Source organism: Oncorhynchus mykiss, chromosome 13, assembly GCF_013265735.2.
Source record: "Oncorhynchus mykiss isolate Arlee chromosome 13, USDA_OmykA_1.1, whole genome shotgun sequence".
NCBI lineage: Eukaryota > Metazoa > Chordata > Actinopteri > Salmoniformes > Salmonidae > Oncorhynchus > Oncorhynchus mykiss.
Genome location: NC_048577.1, coordinates 66,847,464 through 66,870,182, shown reverse-complemented (window position 1 = coordinate 66,870,182; position 22,719 = coordinate 66,847,464). Strand labels below are relative to the sequence as shown.

Here is a 22,719-nt window from a genome sequence, read left to right as displayed (position 1 = left end):
AGTCCGCACCTTGGGGGGGGGGGGTACTGTCACGCCCTGACCATAGTTTACTTTGTATTTTCTATGTTTTGATTGGTCAGGGTGTGATCTGAGTGGGTATGCTATGTTTCATGTCTTGTTTGTCTATTTCTATGTTCAGCCTGATATGGTTCTCAGTCAGAGGCAGGTGTTCGTCATTGTCTCTGATTGGGAACCATATTTAGTTAGCCTGGGTTTCACTGTGTGTTTGTGGGTGATTGTTCCTGTCCTATGTGTCCACACTATATAGGCTGTTAGGGTTTCGTTACGTTTTGTTTTTGTAGTATTGTATTGGAGATTCGTGTTTCGTATTATTAATAAACATGGATCGTAAACCACACGCTGCATTTTGGTCCGACTCTCCTTCGTATGAAGACGAAACTCATTACAGACAGTGAGGTATCAGATTTAGATTGTATTGAGTTTACAGTCCACAACATATCTATTTAGATAGTGAGGTATCAGATTTAGATTGCATTGAGTATACAGTCCACACCATATCTATTTAGACAGTGAGGTATCAGATTTAGATTGTATTGAGTAAACAGTCCACACCATATCTATTTAGACAGTGAGGTATCAGATTTAGATTGTATTGAGTATACAGTCCACACCATATCTATTTAGACAGTGAGGTATCAGATTTAGATTGTATTGAGTATACAGTCCACACCATATCTATTTAGACAGTAAGGTATCACCACCATCATCCACCATTGACAGTTTATAATGTCACCTTTTATTTGAGGATATTTTAATACATATCTGAAGAAGTCATAGGTATTCTGACACATTTACTTATTAAATTAGTCAAAAGTTTAGTATTTGGTTTGAACGCAATGTGACTCAAACTTGTTGGTTGCATTTGCAGTTTGTTGTGGTTGTGTTTTGCCCAATAATTATATGGTGGGTGATGACGAGTAATTTTCTGTCTAAGAGAGTAGATAACATGTTTCTAAACAATAATAAATTAATCCTGATGATCCCATGAAAAAAAAAAAAAAATCATGAATGAATCATGAATAATAATGATTGTGAAAGTTACAGAGGCTACAACAAAACATACTAACCTCTCACCATTACCAATAACAGAGGCTACAACAAAACATGCTAACCTCTCACCATTACCAATAACAGAGGCTACAACAAAACATGCTAACCTCTCACCATTACCAATAACAGAGGCTACAACAAAACATGCTAACCTCTCACCATTACCAATAACAGAGGCTACAACAAAACATACTAACCTCTCACCATTACCAATAACAGAGAATACAACAAAACATGCTAACCTCTCACCATTACCAATAACAGAGGCTACAACAAAACATGCTAACCTCTCACCATTACCAATTACAGAGGCTACAACAAAACATGCTAACCTCTCACCATTACCATTAACAGAGAATACAACAAAACATGCTAACCTCTCACCATTACCAGTAACAGAGGCTACAACAAAACATGCTAACCTCTCACCATTACCAATAACAGAGACTACAACAAAACATGCTAACCTCTCACCATTACCATTAACAGAGGCTACAAAAAAACATGCTAACCTCTCACCATTACCAATAACAGAGGGTGTCTGATATTTGTGCCTCTGTAACTTTCTCATTCATCATCATTCAATATTCGTTCATTATTATTCATCATCATGGTAGCATCCACATGAACGTAGAAGTGTTCAGAAACATCTATTCTTACTGACAATACAAGTGAAGTGACTCCAACATGACAGGACATTATTCACCATTCAGTTTCTATTAGGAAAAACATCCAAAACACAACCAAGACAAACTGCAAATTAATTCAACAAGTTAGTAGAATCACAAGCTTGATGTAATCACTGCAGGCATGGAATATGGGACCAAATACTAAACGTATGACTACTTTAATACACTATAAGTGAATGTGTGAGAGTAATTGTGACTTTTTCAAATGGGAGAACTACATACATAAAGTATCTGTATCTGTTAATACTGACCTCAGAGTCTCCAGTTTACAGTGGGGATTCCCCAGTCCAGCAGAGAGCAGCTTCACTCCTGAATCCTTCAGGTCACTGTTACTCAGATCCAGCTCTCTCAGGTGTGAGGGGTTTGACTCCAGAGCTGAGACCAGAGAAGCACAGCCTTCCTCTGTGACTCCACAGCCTGACAGCCTGACAAAGAGATCATCATGATTTCACAAACACACTGTTAATTTAACACCAGTAGTGTAGAAGGACAATGGCAGATGCATTTGGTTCATTCTCTCAAACAACATATATCAACAACTATTTTCCGTCTCCTAGAATTGTATGGTCATATTGTTATACTAATGTGAAAATCAATGAATTTATTCAATATGTTTTTCAATATAATATTATTTACATATTATAATACATATTTTTCTCTAAACTGAATATTTCTTCCTGATGATTAGTTCTTAAATGTCATTGTATTTACTCACAGAGCAGCTCTGGAGGCTTTGACCACTGGCAGCAGCCTCAGAAGACCTTCCTCTGATCTGGAGTATTTCTTCAGGTCAAACACATCCAGCTCCTTTTCTGAAGTCAGCAACACAAAGACCAGAGCTGACCACTGTGCAGGTGACAGGTTGGGTTTTGAGAGACTTCCTGAGCTCAGGTATCTTTGGATCTCCTCCACTAGAGAATGGTCATTCAGTTCATTCAGACAGTGGAACAGATTGATGCACCTCTCTTGAGAGGGATTCTCCCTGATCTTCTCCTTGATGTACTCAACTGTTTCTTCATGGCTCTGTGAGCTGCTTCTTGTCTTTGTCAGTAGACCTCGTAAGTACTTCTGATTGGACTCCAGTGAGAGGCCCAGAAGGAAGCGGAGGAAAAGGTCCAGGTTTCCTGTCTCACTTTGTAAGGCTTTATCCACAGCACTCTTGTAGAAAGCAACTTTACGCCTTTGTCTGATCCTCACAGAAAGGTTCCTGGACGTTGATTGAGGTTTGGCCATTACATTCTCATTGTTGTTGATGAATGAGAAGAACACATATAAAGCAGCCAGAAACTCCTGAATGCTCAGATGAACAAAGCAGTATACCTTGTCCTGGTACAGCACACATTCCTCTTTAAAGAGCTGTGTGCACAATCCTGAGTACACTGAGGCTTCATTGACATCAATTCCAGCCTCTTTCAGGTCTTCTTCATAGAAAATCAGATTGCCTTTCACAAGCTGTTGAAAAGCCAGTTTTCCCAGTGACAGAATGCTCTCTTTATTCCAGTGTGGACCTGTCTCTTCTTTCCCAAGATACTTTTCATTCTTCTGTTTGGTATGAAACACCACAAGGTGTGTGTACATCTCAGTCAGAGTCTTGGGCATCTCTTCTCTCTTATGTTTCAGCATGTGTTCAAGGACTGTTGCAGAAATCCAACAGAAGACTGGAATGTGGCACATGATGTGGAGGCTCCTTGATGTCTTTATGTGTGAGATGATTCTGCTGGCCAGGTCCTCATCACTGAATCTCTTCCTGAAGTACTCCTCCTTCTGTGGGTCATTGAACCCTCGTACCTCTGTCACCTGGTCAACACACCCTGAAGGGATCTTATTGGCTGCTGCAGGTCGGGTAGTTATCCAGAGGAGAGCAGAGGGAAGGAGATTTCCCTTGATGAGATTTGTCAGCAGAACATCCACTGAGGTTGACTCTGTGACGTCCCAACAGATCTTGTTCTTCTGGAAGTCTAGGGGCAGTCGGCACTCATCCAGACCATCAAAGATGAACAGAACTTTGTACTTGTTGTAGATGGAGATTCCTGATTGTTTGGTTTCCATTGAGAAGTGATTGAGAAGTTCAATAAAAGTGTGTTTGTCCTCTTTCATCAAATTCAGCTCCCGAAAAGGGAATGAAAATACAAATTGGACATCCTGATTTGCTTTTCCTTCAGCCCAGTCCAGAATGAACTTCTGCACAGAGACTGTTTTTCCAATGCCAGCAACTCCCTTTGTCAGCACAGTTCTGATAGGTTTGTCTTGTCCAGTTAAGGGTTTGAAGATGTCGTTACATTTGATTGCAGTCTCTGGTCTTGCTTGTTTCCTGGTTGTTGTCTCAATCTGTCTCAGCTCATGTTCATTATTGACCTCTCCTGTTCCACCCTCTGTGATGTAGAGCTCTGTGTAGATCTTATTGAGAAGTGTTGGGTTTCCTTGTTTAGCGATCCCCTCAAATACACATTGAAACTTCTTCTTTAGATTAGATTTGAGTTCACGTTGGCAAATCACAGCAGGATCATCTGAATCTAGAAATAACACAGAGGATATTAATATTACGTCTGTTTTAATGTCTACAGTATTGTAGGACTGTTATAAAGTTGTACATTATAATAATTCATTCTGTTAACAGACTGTATAAATGTGTAAATTTTGTCATAATGCATTACAGACTGGTGTGACTGATCATATTATTGATGGTATAATTTATGTTGTCTCTCTCTCTCTAAATTAATGACCACAACACATTCCTGCTGCTACTTGATGAGGTCACTTGGTGTTGTGTTAAGGCTGCTACAATATCATTGAGTTACACAGCTACTTTAGCTGTACTTTAGCTACGTCTTTTAAATATTATAAAACAGCATTCAACATGAGGCAGACAGATCTTACATTTCTCCAGTGTGTCAGCAAGCTCCTTCTGGTTCATTTTCCTCAAAATGTGCAGTGTGATCTTCAGAGCCCCCTCTCTGGCACTGCTCTCCTGCTTCTCAACTTCAGCATCCACCACTTCCTTATCCTGCTTCTGACTCTCAAAGCCTTCTGGGAGTTCTGGACTAAGAATCCTCTTGAACATCTTCAGCTCGTTCTTCACAAATGTCATAATATTCTCTTCAAGCAACTGAAATAAATCAAGAAAATAAGTTAAGCAAGAGAAGAAATGCTTTCTCATTAACACATTAATGGATGATTGACAGATCAACTTTACTTGAGGTAAACAAAAACAAATGTACATAACAGGACCACATACACTGAATATGGAGGCCAGTTCTGTTTGATGACTCTGGGAAGACTGACCACTGAGATTCTCTGACTCTGATCTCTCTTGTTGGTTTCTGTGGACAAAACATGAGATTACATCTCCTCATCAAGGACACACACACACACACACACACACACACACACACACACACACACACACACACACACACACACACACACACACACACACACACACACACACACACACACACACACACACAGGGAGGGAATGTTGTGTTTGTTTAATATTGTTTTAGGACTATGCAAATGGACAAAAGGATGAGCCTATGGATTATGAAAACAACAACAATAAATGGGAAAATGGGAGAGGAGAAATGACTAGAGACAGTGTTGTTTAACTCACTGACCAGGACCCATGAGTTCTTCTTACATTTGTTCAGTAGAAAAGTCTCCCTCTCTAAAGTTTATAATTTGACCCATAGACTTGTCACTCTTCATGGACACACAGCTGGGAACAGGGGAGGCTGGTCTCTCCTGCTTGATAGGGCTTCAACACAACAGAGACAAACATTACATCTCTAATCTACTCTGAGCTCAGATGGGGAAACAAATTAGCTTTTATTGATTAAAGAAATTATAAAAGAGAATATTGTGTTTTTTCACTATCCAATCATGGCATTAATTTGTTCCCAGGGGGGAAAGGGGAACGCACCTTGGGAGTGTTTAGTCAAGAGGCATACATAAGCCGTAGTATTTACTCTGCACACTAGGGCACCACCCCCTTTATTTTGGTTAGTGAGCCAGGTGGTGCTAAAGGTAAGTAGTGGGTAGGTAACATTTTACTTTCTTTGCTTTGGTTCCGTCCAGCCCCTTTTCCCCACGTTAAAGAATAATACATTCCCTGTAAACTGTATTTTTATCTGCCTCTGTCGTCCTTCCCCACACTTATGATATGACATACTTTTTCACTCCACGGGGAGTTGAGATGTAGTGGGGTGTTTCGTTCCATGACGCGTATGAAAAGGATCTGGCTACACTCACACTGTCCCTGACCGTAAAGAAAAAAGCAAATTGAACAGTAAACTTCGGTGTTTCAACACTGTAACAAACTCCGTCGTTATTCCCCAAGATCACCTCAGTCCACTCTGCGCGTAACCGGACAATATCCTTGGCGCCTGTACGGGGACAGTTCTGTACGGGGACTTGGACAGTTCTGTACGGGGACAGTTCTGTACGGGGACGAGGACAGTTCTGTACGGGGACGCGGTCAGTTCTGTACGGGGATGAGGACAGTTCTGTACGGGGACAGTTCTGTACGTGCAACACAATCAACTAAAGCCAGTCTTTACAGTTGATTAGAACTTGAGATGTTCTTCTTCACTGAACCCAAAAATATATATAACTTTTAGGTATTCCATATTTTATGGTAGTGATATAAGACTTCTTCTTTTCTAGAACCTTCTTTTCTAAGAGTATAATAAACACGTTTTTCTTTTGATGATTTAATTATCTACATGTTATAATACATATATATATATAATGTTTTAGTGATTCCATATATTAAGGAAGTGATTAGAAGCCTTTTTGGTTCTAGAAGGAACCTTCTGTTCTAAGAGTGTATAATAATAAACACGTTGTTCTTCTGATTATTTAATTATCTACATCATGTTATTTCAAGTTCTCCCTTTGGAGCACAACATCATGTTGTTAAATAATAATCTTAAATTGTGCATGGCTATAAATTGGGCAATTGAAGGGCGTAATATGTGTTCGATGAAAATGAACATTGTATGCAAAGTTGTAGGCAACATGATGGTAATATTGTCAATATTCTGCTTGTATAACCATCAAAATTGGTGAAAAATAAAATAATTGGCATTCAATTAAATTAGGCAATGTTTAAGAGTAGGCAAAGTGGTCGTGTCATGTGAAAATTCTATCAAATGTCTTATTGCAACGAGTACAGTCAGGGTGCCGCGGAACCCCTGCAGTACCTCCACAGACCCCGGATTGAGAACCCCTGCAGTACCTCCACAGACCCCGGATTGAGAACCCCTGCAATACCTCAACAGACACCGGATTGAGAACACCTGCAGTCCCTCCACAGACCCCGGATTGAGAACCCCTGCAGTACCTCCACAGACCCCGGATTGAGAACCCCTGCAGTACCTCCACAGACCCCGGATTGAGAACCCCTGCAGTACCTCCACAGACCCCGGATTGAGAACCCCTGCAGTACCTCCACAGACCCCGGATTGAGAACCCCTGATTTAGCAGATGCTCTTATCCAGAACGATTTACAGTAAGTGCATTCATCTTAAGATAGCTATTTATTTTTATTTTGGAAATAAATTCTTCAAAAAATGGTCATCTTACCTCTTAGCTTTGGTGTCATGTCCCACAGAGAGATACATTTTAGAGGAAGGGCCCCCCTCCTCTCTCTCCCCAGAGAGACTCATTTTAGAGCACTGACCCCTAAACAGAGATCCAACATGTTGGTTGTGGTTATTAACACAGTGACAACTAAACAGAGATCCAACATGTTGGTTGTGGTTAACACAGTGACAACTAAACAGAGATCCAACATGTTGGTTGTGGTTAACACAGTGACAACTAAACAGAGTTCCAACATGTTGGTTGTGGTTAACACAGTGACAACTAAACAGAGATCCAACATGTTGGTTGTGGTTAACACAGTGACAACTAAACAGAGATCCAGCATGTTAGTTGTGGTTAACACAGTGACAACTAAACAGAGATACAACATGTTGGTTGTGGTTAACACTGTGACAACTAAACAGAGATCCAACATGTTGGTTGTGGTTAACACAGTGACAACTAAACAGAGCACCAGCATGTTGGTTTTGGTTAACACAGTGACAACTAATTATTGAAGGTCAATTGTTCTCATTTATTCATTATCTCTTTGAGAAATAAAACATTTACTAACAGACATAGAAACAGTCAGGTGATTTAATGCATCACATGAATATGTAGTCGTGATTTATAATTTTCACCTTTTGTCCATAATAATAATAATATAATAATAATAATAACAATATAATATATAATAATATTAATAATAATGTCTCACTTTCTCTTTTAATAATTTCTCTCATTCTAGTGTGTTGCTTTGTTCAACAGGTATGATATCATGATGCTGTTACTGAATTCAGTTCATAATATTAATGTTAAGAGAAGTCTGTTCAGTGGTTTCATACCAAATTACACAGGAAGCAGGAGCTCATTGTAATTTAGAAAACAACAAATGTTCTGATATTCTGAAAGACGACTTACAATTTATACATAAAAAATATACTAATTGTAAAATAACCGCGATATAGGAATATATGAACAACATGTTTTAATGTGACTTGACTACACCCAGTTAGCTATATGAACAACATGTTATAATGTGACTTGACTGCACCCAGTTAGCTATATGAACAACATGTTATAATGTGACTTGACAACACCCAGTTAGCTATATGAACAACATGTTATAATGTGACTTGACTACACCCAGTTAGCTATATGAACAACATGTTATAATGTGACTTGACTACACCCAGTTAGCTATATGAACAACATGTTTTAATGTGACTTGACTACACCCAGTTAGCTATATGAACAACATGTTATAATGTGACTTGACTACACCCAGTTAGCTATATGAACAACATGTTTAATGTGACTTGACTACACCCAGTTAGCTATATGAACAACATGTTATAATGTGACTTGACTACACCCAGTTAGCTATATGAACAACATGTTATAATGTGACTTGACTACACCCAGTTAGCTATATGAACAACATGTTATAATGTGACTTGACTACACCCAGTTAGCTATATGAACAACATGTTATAATGTTACTTGACTACACCCAGTTAGCTATATGAACAACATGTTATAATGTGACTTGACTACACCCAGTTAGCTATATGAACAACATGTTATAATGTGACTTGACTACACCCAGTTAGCTATATGAACAACATGTTATAATGTGACTTGACTACACCCAGTTAGCTATATGAACAACATGTTATAATGTGACTTGACTACACCCAGTTAGCTATATGAACAACATGTTATAATGTGACTTGACTACACCCAGTTAGCTATATGAACAACATGTTATAATGTGACTTGACTACACCCAGTTAGCTATATGAACAACATGTTATAATGTGACTTGACTACACCCAGTTAGCTATATGAACAACATGTTATAATGTGACTTGACTACACCCAGTTAGCTATATGAACAACATGTTATAATGTGACTTGACTACACCCAGTTAGCTATATGAACAACATGTTATAATGTGACTTGACTACACCCAGTTAGCTATATGAACAACATGTTATAAAGTGACTTGACTACACCCAGTTAGCTATATGAACAACATGTTATAATGTGACTTGACTACACCCAGTTAGCTATATGAACAACATGTTATAATATGACTTGACTCCACCCAGTTAGCTATATGAACAACATGTTATAATGTGACTTGACTACACCCAGTTAGCTATATGAACAACATGTTATAATGTGACTTGACTACACCCAGTTAGCTATATAAACAACATGTTATAATGTGACTTGACTACACCCAGTTAGCTATATGAACAACATGTTATAATGTGACTTGACTACACCCAGTTAGCTATATGAACAACATGTTATAATGTGACTTGACTACACCCAGTTAGCTATATGAACAACATGTTATAATGTGACTTGCCTACACCCAGTTAGCGCCATTTAGTATGATTGAACTGTCACGTAGCTGTCCCAGGTGAAATGGACTGTTACATCTGAGTGTTTTACTGTCATTCACTATACTAAAATAACACCATACATTTAATGTCTCTACACACTTTCCAATAATCCCTGGGAAGAGTCTTACCTTGTAGCCTGAATTCACAACCAGAACATGTCAAGTCATTGAGATATTTTCCGTTGTGCTGAGAGAGAACCTTCCTGATGACAAGTGTCTCTGTATCTATGTTCTAGGTTCAGTTGATCTTTGGATGCAATAATATCTGGTCAAAGTCTAGTGACACAACACCATAGTATATCATAAACATAACAGCAGTTTAACATTTGGCCAGTAAAGGCCATGGAATATTATAGCATGTAGAATCATTATGATGATCCAGGTTCATACTATAACATGTAGAATCATTATGATGATCCAGGTTCATATTATAACATGTAGAATCATTATGATGATCCAGGTTCATACTATAACATGTAGAATCATTATGATGATCCAGGTTCATACTATAACATGTAGAATCATTATGATGATCCAGGTTCATATTATAACATGTAGAATCATTATGATGATCCAGGTTCATATTATAACATGTAGAATCATTATGATGATCCAGGTTCATACTATAACATGTAGAATCATTATGATGATCCAGGTTCATACTATAACATGTAGAATCATTATGATGATCCAGGTTCATACTATAACATGTAGAATCATTATGATGATCCAGGTTCATACTATAACATGTAGAATCATTATGATGATCCAGGTTCATACTATAACATGTAGAATCATTATGATGATCCAGGTTCATACTATAACATGTAGAATCATTATGATGGATCCAGGTTCAACATATCTCTAACTTTGAAGTATACAATATACAACATTATTGACACCCTGATAAAGATTTGTAAAAATGACGGTATAAAATAAATCATTCCAAGACTGAGCTATATTGTATGCTCAAACAAAATGGTGAAATTAAATGATTTTCTACTGATACAATATGGCTTTTTCTCTCTAAAGGTTCGGGGTCAAAATTGACACCCCTTTCAATACCTCACCTTGTGTGGATAACGGTACTGAGCCTTTTTCTAAAATGTTTTATGAGTTGGAGAACACATTGGGAGTGATCTTAGACCATTCCTCCATACAGAATCCTTCCAAATCTTCCCAATTTGTTTTCTTACCATGAACAAATGACAAACTTACAAAACTGTGTATTAGTCGCCCTCTAGTGGTAGGTGGTTATAATGTCTCCGGTCTCCTCTCTCTCTCTTCTCTCCGTCTCCCCCTCTACAGTCTCCACACTCCTCTCTCTCTCACAAACATAGACTATGACCTGCCGAATGAGCCATCCTGATTAAAGATTCTCTCTCTCTCTCTCTCTCTCTCTCTCTCTCTCTCTCTCTCTCTCTCTCTCTCTCCCTCCCTCCCTCCCTCCCTCCCTCCCTCCCTCTATATATATATATATATATATATATATATATATACCTGCCAGGCTGTTAGATTAATGGACCATGGAAACCTACTGAGAATCTGCCATACAGAGAGAGATACAAATGAACATGATTAAAATACATGAAACCGTGTTAAACACAAGTCCATGTATGTTGTTCTCTCTGTTTACAGGACTACAAACCCTAACCCATGTCCATCACTTACCCAACCCAACCATAACCCATGTCCATCACTAACCCAACACAACCCAACCCAACCCTAACCCATGTCCATCACTTACCCAACCCAACCCTAACCCTGTTCTCTCTGTTTACAGGACTTCAAACCCTGACCCATGTCCATCACTTACCCAACCCAACCATAACCCATGTCCATCACTAACCCAACACAACCTAACCCAACCCTAACCCATGTCCATCACTTACCCAACCCAACCCTAACCCATGTCCATCACTTACCCAACCCAACCATAACCCATGTCCGTCACTAACCCAACCCAACCCAACCCTAACCCTGTTCTCTCTGGACTAGAAGTCTGGTTAAAACACATCAATACTGGCTTCAACCCAACCCCAACCCAACCATAACCCTGATCTCTCTGTTTACAGGACTAGAAGTCTGGTTAAAACACATCAACATCAACATGCTGGCTTCAACCCAACCCCAACCCAACCCAACCCAACCCCAACCCAACCCAACCCTAACCCTGTTCTCTCTGTTTACAGGACTAGAAGTCTGGTTAAAACACATCAACACTGGCTTCAACCCAACACCAACCCAACCATAACCCTGATCTCTCTGTTTACAGGACTAGAAGTCTGGTTAAAACACATCAATACACAATGAATTATATGTCTTCAAACCTTAGACTCATGTCCATCACCATGCTGGCTCTTGCTGACATGCTGGCTCATGCTGTGCTCTTTAAACCAGAAGCTAAATAATCAGTATCTTCCTCTTCCTCAGACACAATCTTCTACTGAGATAGGGATCCGTACCTCAACACCCTCTTCCCCTGTTGCACCTTCGCAGACACAGATAGATGTCAGCAATATTGGCCCAAACAACTCCACATCTCATTCTAAGAACAACATGGCACCCACTCCCTCCCCATCTCATTCTAAGAACAACATGGCCCCCACTCCCTCCCCATCTCATTCTAAGAACAACATGGCCCCCACTCCCTCCCCATCTCATTCTAAGAACAACATGGCCCCCACTCCCTCCCCATCTCATTCTAAGAACAACATGGCCCCCACTCTCTCCCCATCTCATTCTAAGAACAACATGGCCCCCCACTCCCTCCCCATCTCATTCTAAGAACAACATGGCACCCACTCCCTCCCCATCTCATTCTAAGAACAACATGGCCCCCACTCCCTCCCCATCTCATTCTAAGAACAACATGGCCCCCACTCCCTCCCCATCTCATTCTAAGAACAACATGGCCCCCACTCCCTCCCCATCTCATTCTAAGAACAACATGGCCCCCCACTCTCTCCCCATCTCATTCTAAGAACAACATGGCCCCCCACTCCCTCCCCATCTCATTCTAAGAACAACATGGCACCCACTCCCTCCCCATCTCATTCTAAGAACAACATGGCCCCCACTCCCTCCCCATCTCATTCTAAGAACAACATGGCCCCCACTCCCTCCCCATCTCATTCTAAGAACAACATGGCCCCCACTCCCTCCCCATCTCATTCTAAGAACAACATGGCCCCCACTCTCTCCCTTTCTTCCAAAGTAAAAGGAAAGGAGATTATGAGAACCCCGACCTCCACTTCTCCTCATGACCCACAGAGATTAAACAACCCAGGGACCACCCAGGAGAACAGTATTCAAAGTATCATTGGTCCCCCATCGCCCACCATAGGCTCCAACCTTGAATTGATAACCACTAACACCTCTAATTTAATCAGCAGCCTGCAGCCAGAAACCCTCAATGTTATAGCAACACTCCCCTATCCCCTGGTTAAAACTACTAAACACAGCAATGTTTCAGTTAAAATCTTGGAAAGGATTTCACCTCTATTGCTCTTACCAACAGGAGGTGCCACATCAGGGGGGGAGATTAGGACTGGGCAGTTCCAGGGGAAAATGACGATTAATGGACAAAACAATGGGCAACAACCCAAAAACAACCAATCTGAGCCCTCCCAAAAAGACACCATGTCACTGCCAGTCCGAGACCCCTGTATAACTGGCGCCTCAACATTCTCACCCCAGTTTGAATTCCAACCCCCAACCCCAGCCTCAGCCCCAGCATCAACCCCCAACCCCAGCTTCAGCCCCAGCATCAACCCCCAACCCCAACCCCAGCCTCAGCCCCAGCATCAACCCCCAACCCCAGACCAAAAGGCAAGGTGGCGGATTGGAATTTTAAGGGAAATAAACCAATACTAGTCTTGGGAGACTCAAATGTTAATAGAGTACAGGAGTACAGACGGTCCGAAATATTTTCCATGCACACCCAGATATCAATAGACCAGACAATGAAATACTACAATTATTAGAAATCAGCCTCACACACAATGACTTTATATTCAATGATAAGCACTACTTACAGGTGGAGGGAACAGCTATGGGCAAGAAATTTGCCCCGGCATATGCAAACATTTATATGGCTGAATGGGAGAGAGAGGCATTGGCCAAGTGCCCACATCAACCTACATTCTATTACAAACTTCTAGACGACATTATAGGAGCCTGGCCTCATGATATCCAACTATTCACTGAATTCATTAGCATTCTCAACAGTCACCACCCATCCATTAAGGTTAAATACATAATACATCCATGTGAAGTACACTTCTTGGATACTACAGTTTTCTTTAATCACATAAATTAGTCTCAAAAAACAATATTCACTAAAGTTTATTTCAAACCAACAGATACACATGCTTTACTCCACAAACACAGTTATCACCTGTTACAGGAATTAAAATCCTATATGTTTTAATACCCAATTAAAATTAAACACTCTGTCAATTCCTAAGAATTTGTAAGACTCTTATTTGCATGAAATAGACAGAGACCAGTCTCAAAATCTATCAGTAGCGTTTATTCTCGAGAGTACTGAACATGATACAGTTTACCACAGATTATAAACTGAAAATTACGTCATTAGTTTTCGTACTACCCCGTCTCATCTCCGCTCCAGTACAATGGCTGTATGGTTCTCAAGACTTAGATAATTTATGATCCGAGCCAAGGTCTGCCTGTATAGATAAGCATTCTAGCCAGTCTGGCTATGAGTTCATTCATTTCTACCAAGGAACAGACAGTCATTGTTCTAATTCTTGATTATATTTACACACATTATATTCAGTACTAAGGTTAAAAGAAAATGTATACATATACAGTAACATAATAGTATTCTGATTAGTCAGTCCTGATTGAAATGTATACATAATTAGTCATTATTGATAAAAATTCCCTTAACATCACCCCAAACATACATTTAGAGGCATCGTTAAATCACAAATTATACGGTTTCTTAGGATTTCCTCCTGCAAACAGGACCTGGGAAAAGCAATTCAAACATTATTTTATGCACTCAGACAGAGAGGACACTCTAAACGATATCTCAGAACCATAAAAAACAGCACCTTGGGGGCCCTCTCTCCCATTCAACCTACACACTCACATCACACAAGTCTGTCAATCACTCTTTTGGACCCCAACCTCCATTATAGAGGTTCCGGAGACATTTCCAAATCCTCCCCTTCCCCTGATTTCAGCCCTGACCACAACCCTAACCTTAACCCTTACCCTAATTTGGGTTGGTATCCTGCCCATATCCATAACCCAACCCCTAACGCTAACCCCACCCCTAACCTTAACCGTAACCCCACCGCTAACCCTAACTCTAACCCTAACCTTAACCCCACCCCTAACCCCACCCCTAACCCCACCTCTAACCCTAACCCCACCACTAAACCTAATCCTAACTCTAACCCTAACCATAACCCCACCCTTAACCCCACCACTAACCCTAACCCTAACCCCACCACTAACCCTAACCCCACCCCTAATCCTAATCATAACCCTACCCCTAACCTTACCCTTCCTAGAACAACAGATTTGGAAATTGACCCCCCTCGGAACCACGATCTTCTTTCCTCCTCTCATTCCCCTTCCGAGCAGCAGACAATCCTCATCCTCCTAGTTACTACATTCTCACATAGTATCAGACCGTTACATCAGGCGTTCAAACACAATTTTCCCATCACCCAACAGGCACACACACCCCTCCAGCCAAATAGAATAATCTCAGCATTTAGGAGGAATAAGAGCCTCAAAGACATCCTCATCCAAGCTAAATACAGTACCAAGCCCCCACAACCACCCAAACCCTACACGGCCCACTTCAGACCAAGACAATTCATTTCAAACTCATACAGCAAGACCTCCACTCCAGTTTTAGACTCCATTTCACTCTACACTCCAAATGTCATATATATAATCACTTGCACATTTAGCAAAAAAACACTACATTGGGGAAACCCAGTATACAATAGAAAATAGACTTAAACAGCATCTATACAATGTCAAACGGGCCCATTTACACACAGAACTAGTGACTCATTTCCAGGATCACCCCATCACTTACCTCCATATATCAGGATTACAGTCGTGTTCTGGGTGGACCAGTGGGCGATGAAAAGCAGTGGAACGTAGGTGGATAAGAGACCTACAATTACACCTAGCGGTCTGAATGAGTGTTTTAACTGGTAAGATAGGATCAATTACACCTAGCGGTCTGAATGAGTGTTTTAACTGGTAAGATAGGATCAATTACACCTAGCGGTCTGAATGAGTGTTTTAACTGGTACGATAGGATCAATTACACCTAGCGGTCTGAATGAGTGTTTTTAACTGGTACGATAGGATCAATTACACCTAGCGGTCTGAATGAGCGTTTTAACTGGTAAGATAGGATCAATTACACCTAGCGGTCTGAATGAGCGTTTTTAACTGGTACGATAGGATCAATTACACCTAGCGGTCTGAATGAGTGTTTTAACTGGTAAGATAGGATCAATTACACCTAGCGGTCTGGTACGATAGGATCAATTACACCTAGCGGTCTGAATGAGTGTTTTAACTGGTACGATAGGATCAATTACACCTAGCGGTCTGAATGAGCGTTTTTAACTGGTACGATAGGATCAATTACATCTAGCGGTCTGAATGAGCGTTTTTAACTGGTACGATAGGATCAATTACACCTAGCGGTCTGAATGAGCGTTTTTAACTGGTACGATAGGATCAATTACACCTAGCGGTCTGAATGAGTGTTTTAACTGGTACGATAGGATCAATGACACCTAGCGGTCTGAATGAGCGTTTTTAACTGGTAAGATAGGATCAATTACACCTAGCGGTCTGAATGAGCGTTTTTAACTGGTAAGATAGGATCAATTACACCTAGCGGTCTGAATGAGCGTTTTTAACTGGTACGATAGGATCAATTGAAGGACATAGCACTTGTTTACAGGGTTCTCAAGGAGTTGGAAGAAGGATGCACCATAAAACAATAAACACAATAAATAAAGTTTGTATGGCTTTTATTATATTTAACAGATGCTTATTTATAATAGTTTTATTCCTTTCATTTTTATGTATTTCAATTTGTTTTAACAACTCAGCACTTGATCTTATAGCACTTTTATAGATATGTGGGCTTTTAACTGTGTTGGTTTATGTACTAATAAAGCTTCTATCCCTTGACCCCTTGTATATTTTAACATCTTAGTCCCTTCATGGTCCTAGATAACATTAAACCAACCCAACCCCAACCCTAACCCAACCCTAACCCAACCCTAGATAACCACTCAGACTATCATTTTTAGAAGCAATATGAACCTACTTACGTTTGTTAAGGTTTTTAGGAGTCAGTCTAGTGTATTTTAACAATAGAATGTATTCAGATTGGAGGGGAACACAACAATAGACCTGTGCATCACAAGACAAATCAGTCTCTTTTTAACCCTACTCAAATTCAAAACCTAACCCTAACCCTAAACCAACCCCAACCCAACCCTAACCCAACACTTACCCTAACCCAACCCTAAAAAAACCCTAACCCAACCCTAACCCAACACTTACCCTAACCCAACCCTAAACCAACCCCAACCCAACCCTAACCCAACACTTACCCTAAACCAACCCCAACCCAACCCTAACCCAACACTTACCCTAAACCAACCCTAACCCTAAACCAACCCTAACCCAACCCTAACCCTAACCCAACACTTACCCTAACCCAACCCTAAACCAACCCTAACCCAACCCAACCCTAACCCAACACTTACCCTCCAAAATGATGACCAGTTTGATCCAGTTTGATACATTGTTCCCATATTGGAGCCAAATTAGTAGAATGCTGGAGCTCCTCTTTCAGCACCTCTATGGCTTAATTAAACTTCTCTTCCTCTAGTCCCACTTTACAGGGAGAATCTGGTCCGTCTGTCTCCATTTCAGTAGTTATTATTCTGAAACCTCTCCTGACGGTGTCCAGGGTGTTTCTATCTTCCTCTAGTCCCACTTTACAGGGAGAATCTGGTCCTTCTGTCTCCATTTCAGTAGTTATTATTCTGAAACCTCTCCTGACGGTGTCCAGGGTGTTTCTATCTTCCTCTAGTCCTACTTTACAGGGAGAATCTGGTCCTTCTGTCTCCATTTCAGTAGTTATTATTCTGAAACCTCTCCTGACGGTGTCCAGGAGGTTTATCTCTTCCTCTAGTCCCACTTTACAGGGAGAATCTGGTCCTTCTGTCTCCATTTCAGTAGTTATTATTCTGAAACCTCTCCTGACGGTGTCCAGGAGGTTTATCTCTTCCTCTAGTCCCACTTTACAGGGAGAATCTGGTCCTTCTGTCTCCATTTCAGTAGTTATTATTCTGAAACCTCTCCTGACGGTGTCCAGAGGGTTTATATCTTCTTCACTCCCAGCTCTAAGTCTTTTATTAACTGTTTTCCAAGGTATTGATACCCACTTCCCCAGAAAATAGTTATGATATTGATAACCACTTCCCCAGAGAATAGTTATGGTATTGATACCCACCTCCCCAGAGAAAAGTTATGGTATTGATACCCACTTCCCCAGAGAATAGTTATGGTATTGATACCTACTTCCCCAGAGAATAGTTATGGTATTGATACCCACTTCCCCAGAGAATAGTTATGGTATTGATACCCACTTCCCCAGATAATAGTTATGGTTTTTGTGCCTTTTAATTGGTAACGGCACTTAATACCTTGTATTAGAACCAAAACTATAGTGTCTGTTAATGTTTTACTGGAGAATATGGGAGACCTCATGTCTTCCAGTGTTACACCTCAAATATCACTGTTGTTGATAACAACAGTTATTCACATTTGTCTTCCTATTTCCACAAATTGTCACAAATGTTATTTGGCACTTAATATGCTCTTATTATAGTCATTTCTTTATTTCACCTTTTGAAATGGAAAACTGTTTTTTTATTTTAGTTACTAATTTGAATGTGTTCTTTATGACAGAATGTTAGAATGTGTTCTTTATGACATAATGTTAGAATGTGTTCTTTATGACAGAATGTTAGAATGTGTTCTTTATGACAGAATGTTAGAATGTGTTCTTTATGACAGAATGTTAGAATGTGTTCTTTATGACAGAATGTTAGAATGTGTTCTTTATGACAGAATGTTAGAATGTGTTCTTTATGACAGAATGTTAGAATGTGTTCTTTATGACAGAATGTTAGAATGTGTTCTTTATGACAGAATGTTAGAATGTGTTCTTTATGACAGAATGTTAGAATGTGTTCTTTATGACAGAATGTTAGAATGTGTTCTTTATGACAGAATGTTAGAATGTGTTCTTTATGACAGAATTTTAGAATGTGTTCTTTATAACAGAATGTTAGATTGTGTTCTTTATGACAGAATGTTAGAATGTGTTCTTTATGACAGAATGTTAGAATGTGTTCTTTATAACAGAATGTTAGAATGTGTTCTTTATGACAGAATGTTAGAATGTGTTCTTTATGACAGAATGTTAGAATGTGTTCTTTATGACAGAATGTTAGAATGTGTTCTTTATGACAGAATGTTAGAATGTGTTCTTTATGACAGAATGTTAGAATGTGTTCTTTATGACAGAATGTTAGAATGTGTTCTTTATGACAGAATGTTAGAATGTGTTCTTTATGACAGAATGTTAGAATGTGTTCTTTATGACAGAATTTTAGAATGTGTTCTTTATAACAGAATGTTAGATTGTGTTCTTTATGACAGAATGTTAGAATGTGTTCTTTATGACAGAATGTTAGAATGTGTTCTTTATAACAGAATGTTAGAATGTGTTCTTTATGACAGAATGTTAGAATGTGTTCTTTATGACAGAATGTTAGAATGTGTTCTTTATGACAGAATGTTAGAATGTGTTCTTTATGACAGAATGTTAGAATGTGTTCTTTATAACAGAATGTTAGATTGTGTTCTTTATGACAGAATGTTAGAATGTGTTCTTTATGACATAATGTTAGAATGTGTTCTTTATGACAGAATGTTAGAATGTGTTCTTTATGACAGAATGTTAGAATGTGTTCTTTATGACAGAATGTTAGAATGTGTTCTTTATGACAGAATGTTAGAATGTGTTCTTTATGACAGAATGTTAGAATGTGTTCTTTATGACAGAATGTTAAAATGAGGGGATGTTTTAGTTATGAATATAAACTGGTAATAATCTAGTGGCCAATCTTCATTGTAAAAAGCCCAACATGTTTCTGATAAGATTTCAGTTTGACTTGGATGGATATTTGATGTGGTTGAAAAACTATCAGCTTTTATGATGCTGATAAAGAGGCACCTTAACAGACGGCCTCTAACTGAGCAGTGTAGTCTATAGGTTATACACTGAGTGGACTAGATATTACTCTAACTGAGCAGTGTAGTCTATAGGTTATACACTGAGTGGACTAGATATTACTCTAACTGAGCAGTGTAGTCTATAGGTTATACACTGAGTGGACTAGATATTACTCTAACTGAGCAGTGTAGCCTGTAGGTTATACACTGAGTGGACTAGAAATTAAGGACACATTCTTAACATTGAGTTCCGCAGGGATGATGACACATGTTGACTCCAATGCTTCCCACAGTTGTCAAGTTGGCTGGATGTCCTTTGGGTGGTGGAACATGAGCGTGAAAAACCCAGCTGTGTTGCAGTTCTTGACACAAACCAGTGCGCCTGGCACCTAATACCATACCCTGTTCAAAGGCACTTAAAACTTTTGTCTTGCTCATTCACCCTCTGAATGACACACATACACAATCCATGTCTCAATTGTCTATAGGCTTAAAAATCCTTCTTTAAAACTTCTCTAGGATAGGGGGCAGCATTTTCACTTTGGATGAATAGCGTGCCCAGAGTGAACTGCCTCGTACTCTGTCCCAGATGCTAATATATGCATATTATTATTACTATTGGATATAAAACACTCTGACGTTTCTAAACCTGTTTGAATGATGTCTGTGACTATAACAGAACCTATATTGCAGGCAAACACCTGAGAAAAAATCCAAACAGGAAGTGAGTATTCTGAGGCTGGTCGATTTTCAACTCATCGCCTATTCAAATCCCAGTAAGATATGGATCTGTTTGCACTGCCTACACCTTCCACTAGATGTCAACAGTCTGTAGAACATTGAATGAAGCCTCTACTGTGATGTGGGGCTGGATGGGAGGTGTTTGAGTCAGTGGTCTGGCAGAGAGCCAGTTCCTGGTCATGCGCATTCCACATGATATCGCCTTACTTCTGTAGACACAAAGGAATTCTCCGGTTGGAACGTTATTGAATATTTATGATAACAACATCTTGAAGATTGATTCTCTACTTAGTTTGAGAAGTTTAGTCGACCAGTAATATAACTTTATGAAGTTTTCGCCTGGACCTGTGCAAGCGTTTGGACATGTGTAGCAAAAGTAGCTACTTGTACATACTTAATGGCCATTATCGAAAAAACAAACAATTTATTGTGGAACTAGGATTCCTGTGAGTGCATTATGATGAAGATCATCAAAGGTAAGGGAATATTTATGATGTAATTTCGTATTTCTGTTGACTCCAACATGGCGGAGAAATGTTGTTTATATCTGAGCGCCGTCTCAGATTATTGCATGGTTTGCTTTTTCCGTAAAGTTTTTTTGAAATCTGACACAGCGGTTGCATTAACTTTTTATGGCTGCAATCCCGATATCGGGATAAGTGTCATCAACAACCGCTGAATAGCATAGCGCTACGTACAATAAATATTACTATAAATATTTATATTAATGAAATCACAAGTGCAATATAGGAGGGCACAGCTTAGCCTTTTGTTAATCCACCTGTCGTGTCAGATTTTGAAATTATACAGCGAAAGCAATCCCAGCGTTTGTGTAAGTTTATCGATCGCATGATAAAACATTAAGTACAGTTAGCATCAGGTAGATCGATCACGAAAATCAGAAAAGCAATCAAATTAAACATTTACCTTAGATGATCTTCGGATGTTCACTCACGAGACTCCCAGTTACACAACATTTTTCAAAATAAAAGCCTGAAACTATGTATGAAGACTGTTGACAGCTTTGGGGAAGCGATAGGAAAAGGAAACCGGTTCATATCCATAACAATGGAGCAAAGGGAGGCTTTGGAAAATAGAAGCCACTTCCTGTTTAGATTTTCCTCAGGGTTTCTACTGCAATATCAGTTCTGTATAACTCACAGACAATACTCACAGACAATATTTTGACCGTTTTGGAAACTTTAGAGTGTTTTCTGTCCAATAACAATAATATAATGCATATATTAGCAACTGAGACTGAGGAGCTGGCTGTTTACAATGGGCACCTTTTCATCCAAGCTACTCAATACTGCCCCTGCAGCCATAAAAAGTTCACCTTTCTCCTCCCTATCATCTACAATTGACAAATAAGGAATCATAGCTTTCACCTGGATTCACCTGGTCAGTCTGTCATGGAAAGAAAGGTGTCCTTATTGTTTTATACATTCATGGATTTTGTTATGTAGCCTATTGTTTTATCTTTATTCAACCTGCCATCTACCCACCTGGGGGCTGAGGGTTATGAGAGAACCCCCACATCACTAGATTCTCTTTATTCAACCTGCCATCTACCCACCTGGGGACTGAGGGTTATGAGAGAACCCCCACATCACTAGCTTCTCTTTATTCAACCTGCCATCTACCCACCTGGGGACTGAGGGTTATGAGAGAACCCCCACATCACTAGCTTCTCTTTAATCAACCTGCCATCTACCCACCTGGGGACTGAGGGTTATGAGAGAACCCCCACATCACTAGCTTCTCTTTATACAACCTGCCATCTACCCACCTGGGGACTGAGGGTTATGAGAGAACCCCCACATCACTAGCTTCTCTTTATTCAACCTGCCATATACCCACCTGGGGACTGAGGGTTATGAGAGAAC

At 39.7% G+C, this 22,719-nt stretch overlaps 1 protein-coding gene and 1 pseudogene across 2 annotated transcripts in view; both read right to left on the bottom strand.

Moving 5' to 3' along the window:
• LOC118938461 overlaps positions 1 to 22,719 on the bottom strand; it is a 942,996-nt pseudogene that overhangs the window by 871,158 nt on the left and 49,119 nt on the right.
• Positions 1,960 to 22,719, bottom strand: part of LOC118938463 (NLR family CARD domain-containing protein 3-like) — a 62,082-nt gene continuing 41,322 nt past the window's right edge. The window contains exons 3-5 of one of the 2 annotated variants that reach the window (XM_036942481.1): positions 4,638 to 4,866; positions 2,476 to 4,273; positions 1,960 to 2,185 (exon numbers count right to left, since the gene is read on the bottom strand). In XM_036942481.1, coding sequence (XP_036798376.1) covers positions 1,975 to 2,185; positions 2,476 to 4,273; positions 4,638 to 4,866 — 2,238 coding nt within the window. In that variant the 3' untranslated portion in view covers positions 1,960 to 1,974. The remainder of the gene's footprint in view (positions 2,186 to 2,475; positions 4,274 to 4,637; positions 4,867 to 22,719) is intronic. The other variant, XM_036942483.1, reaches the window with a different exon arrangement.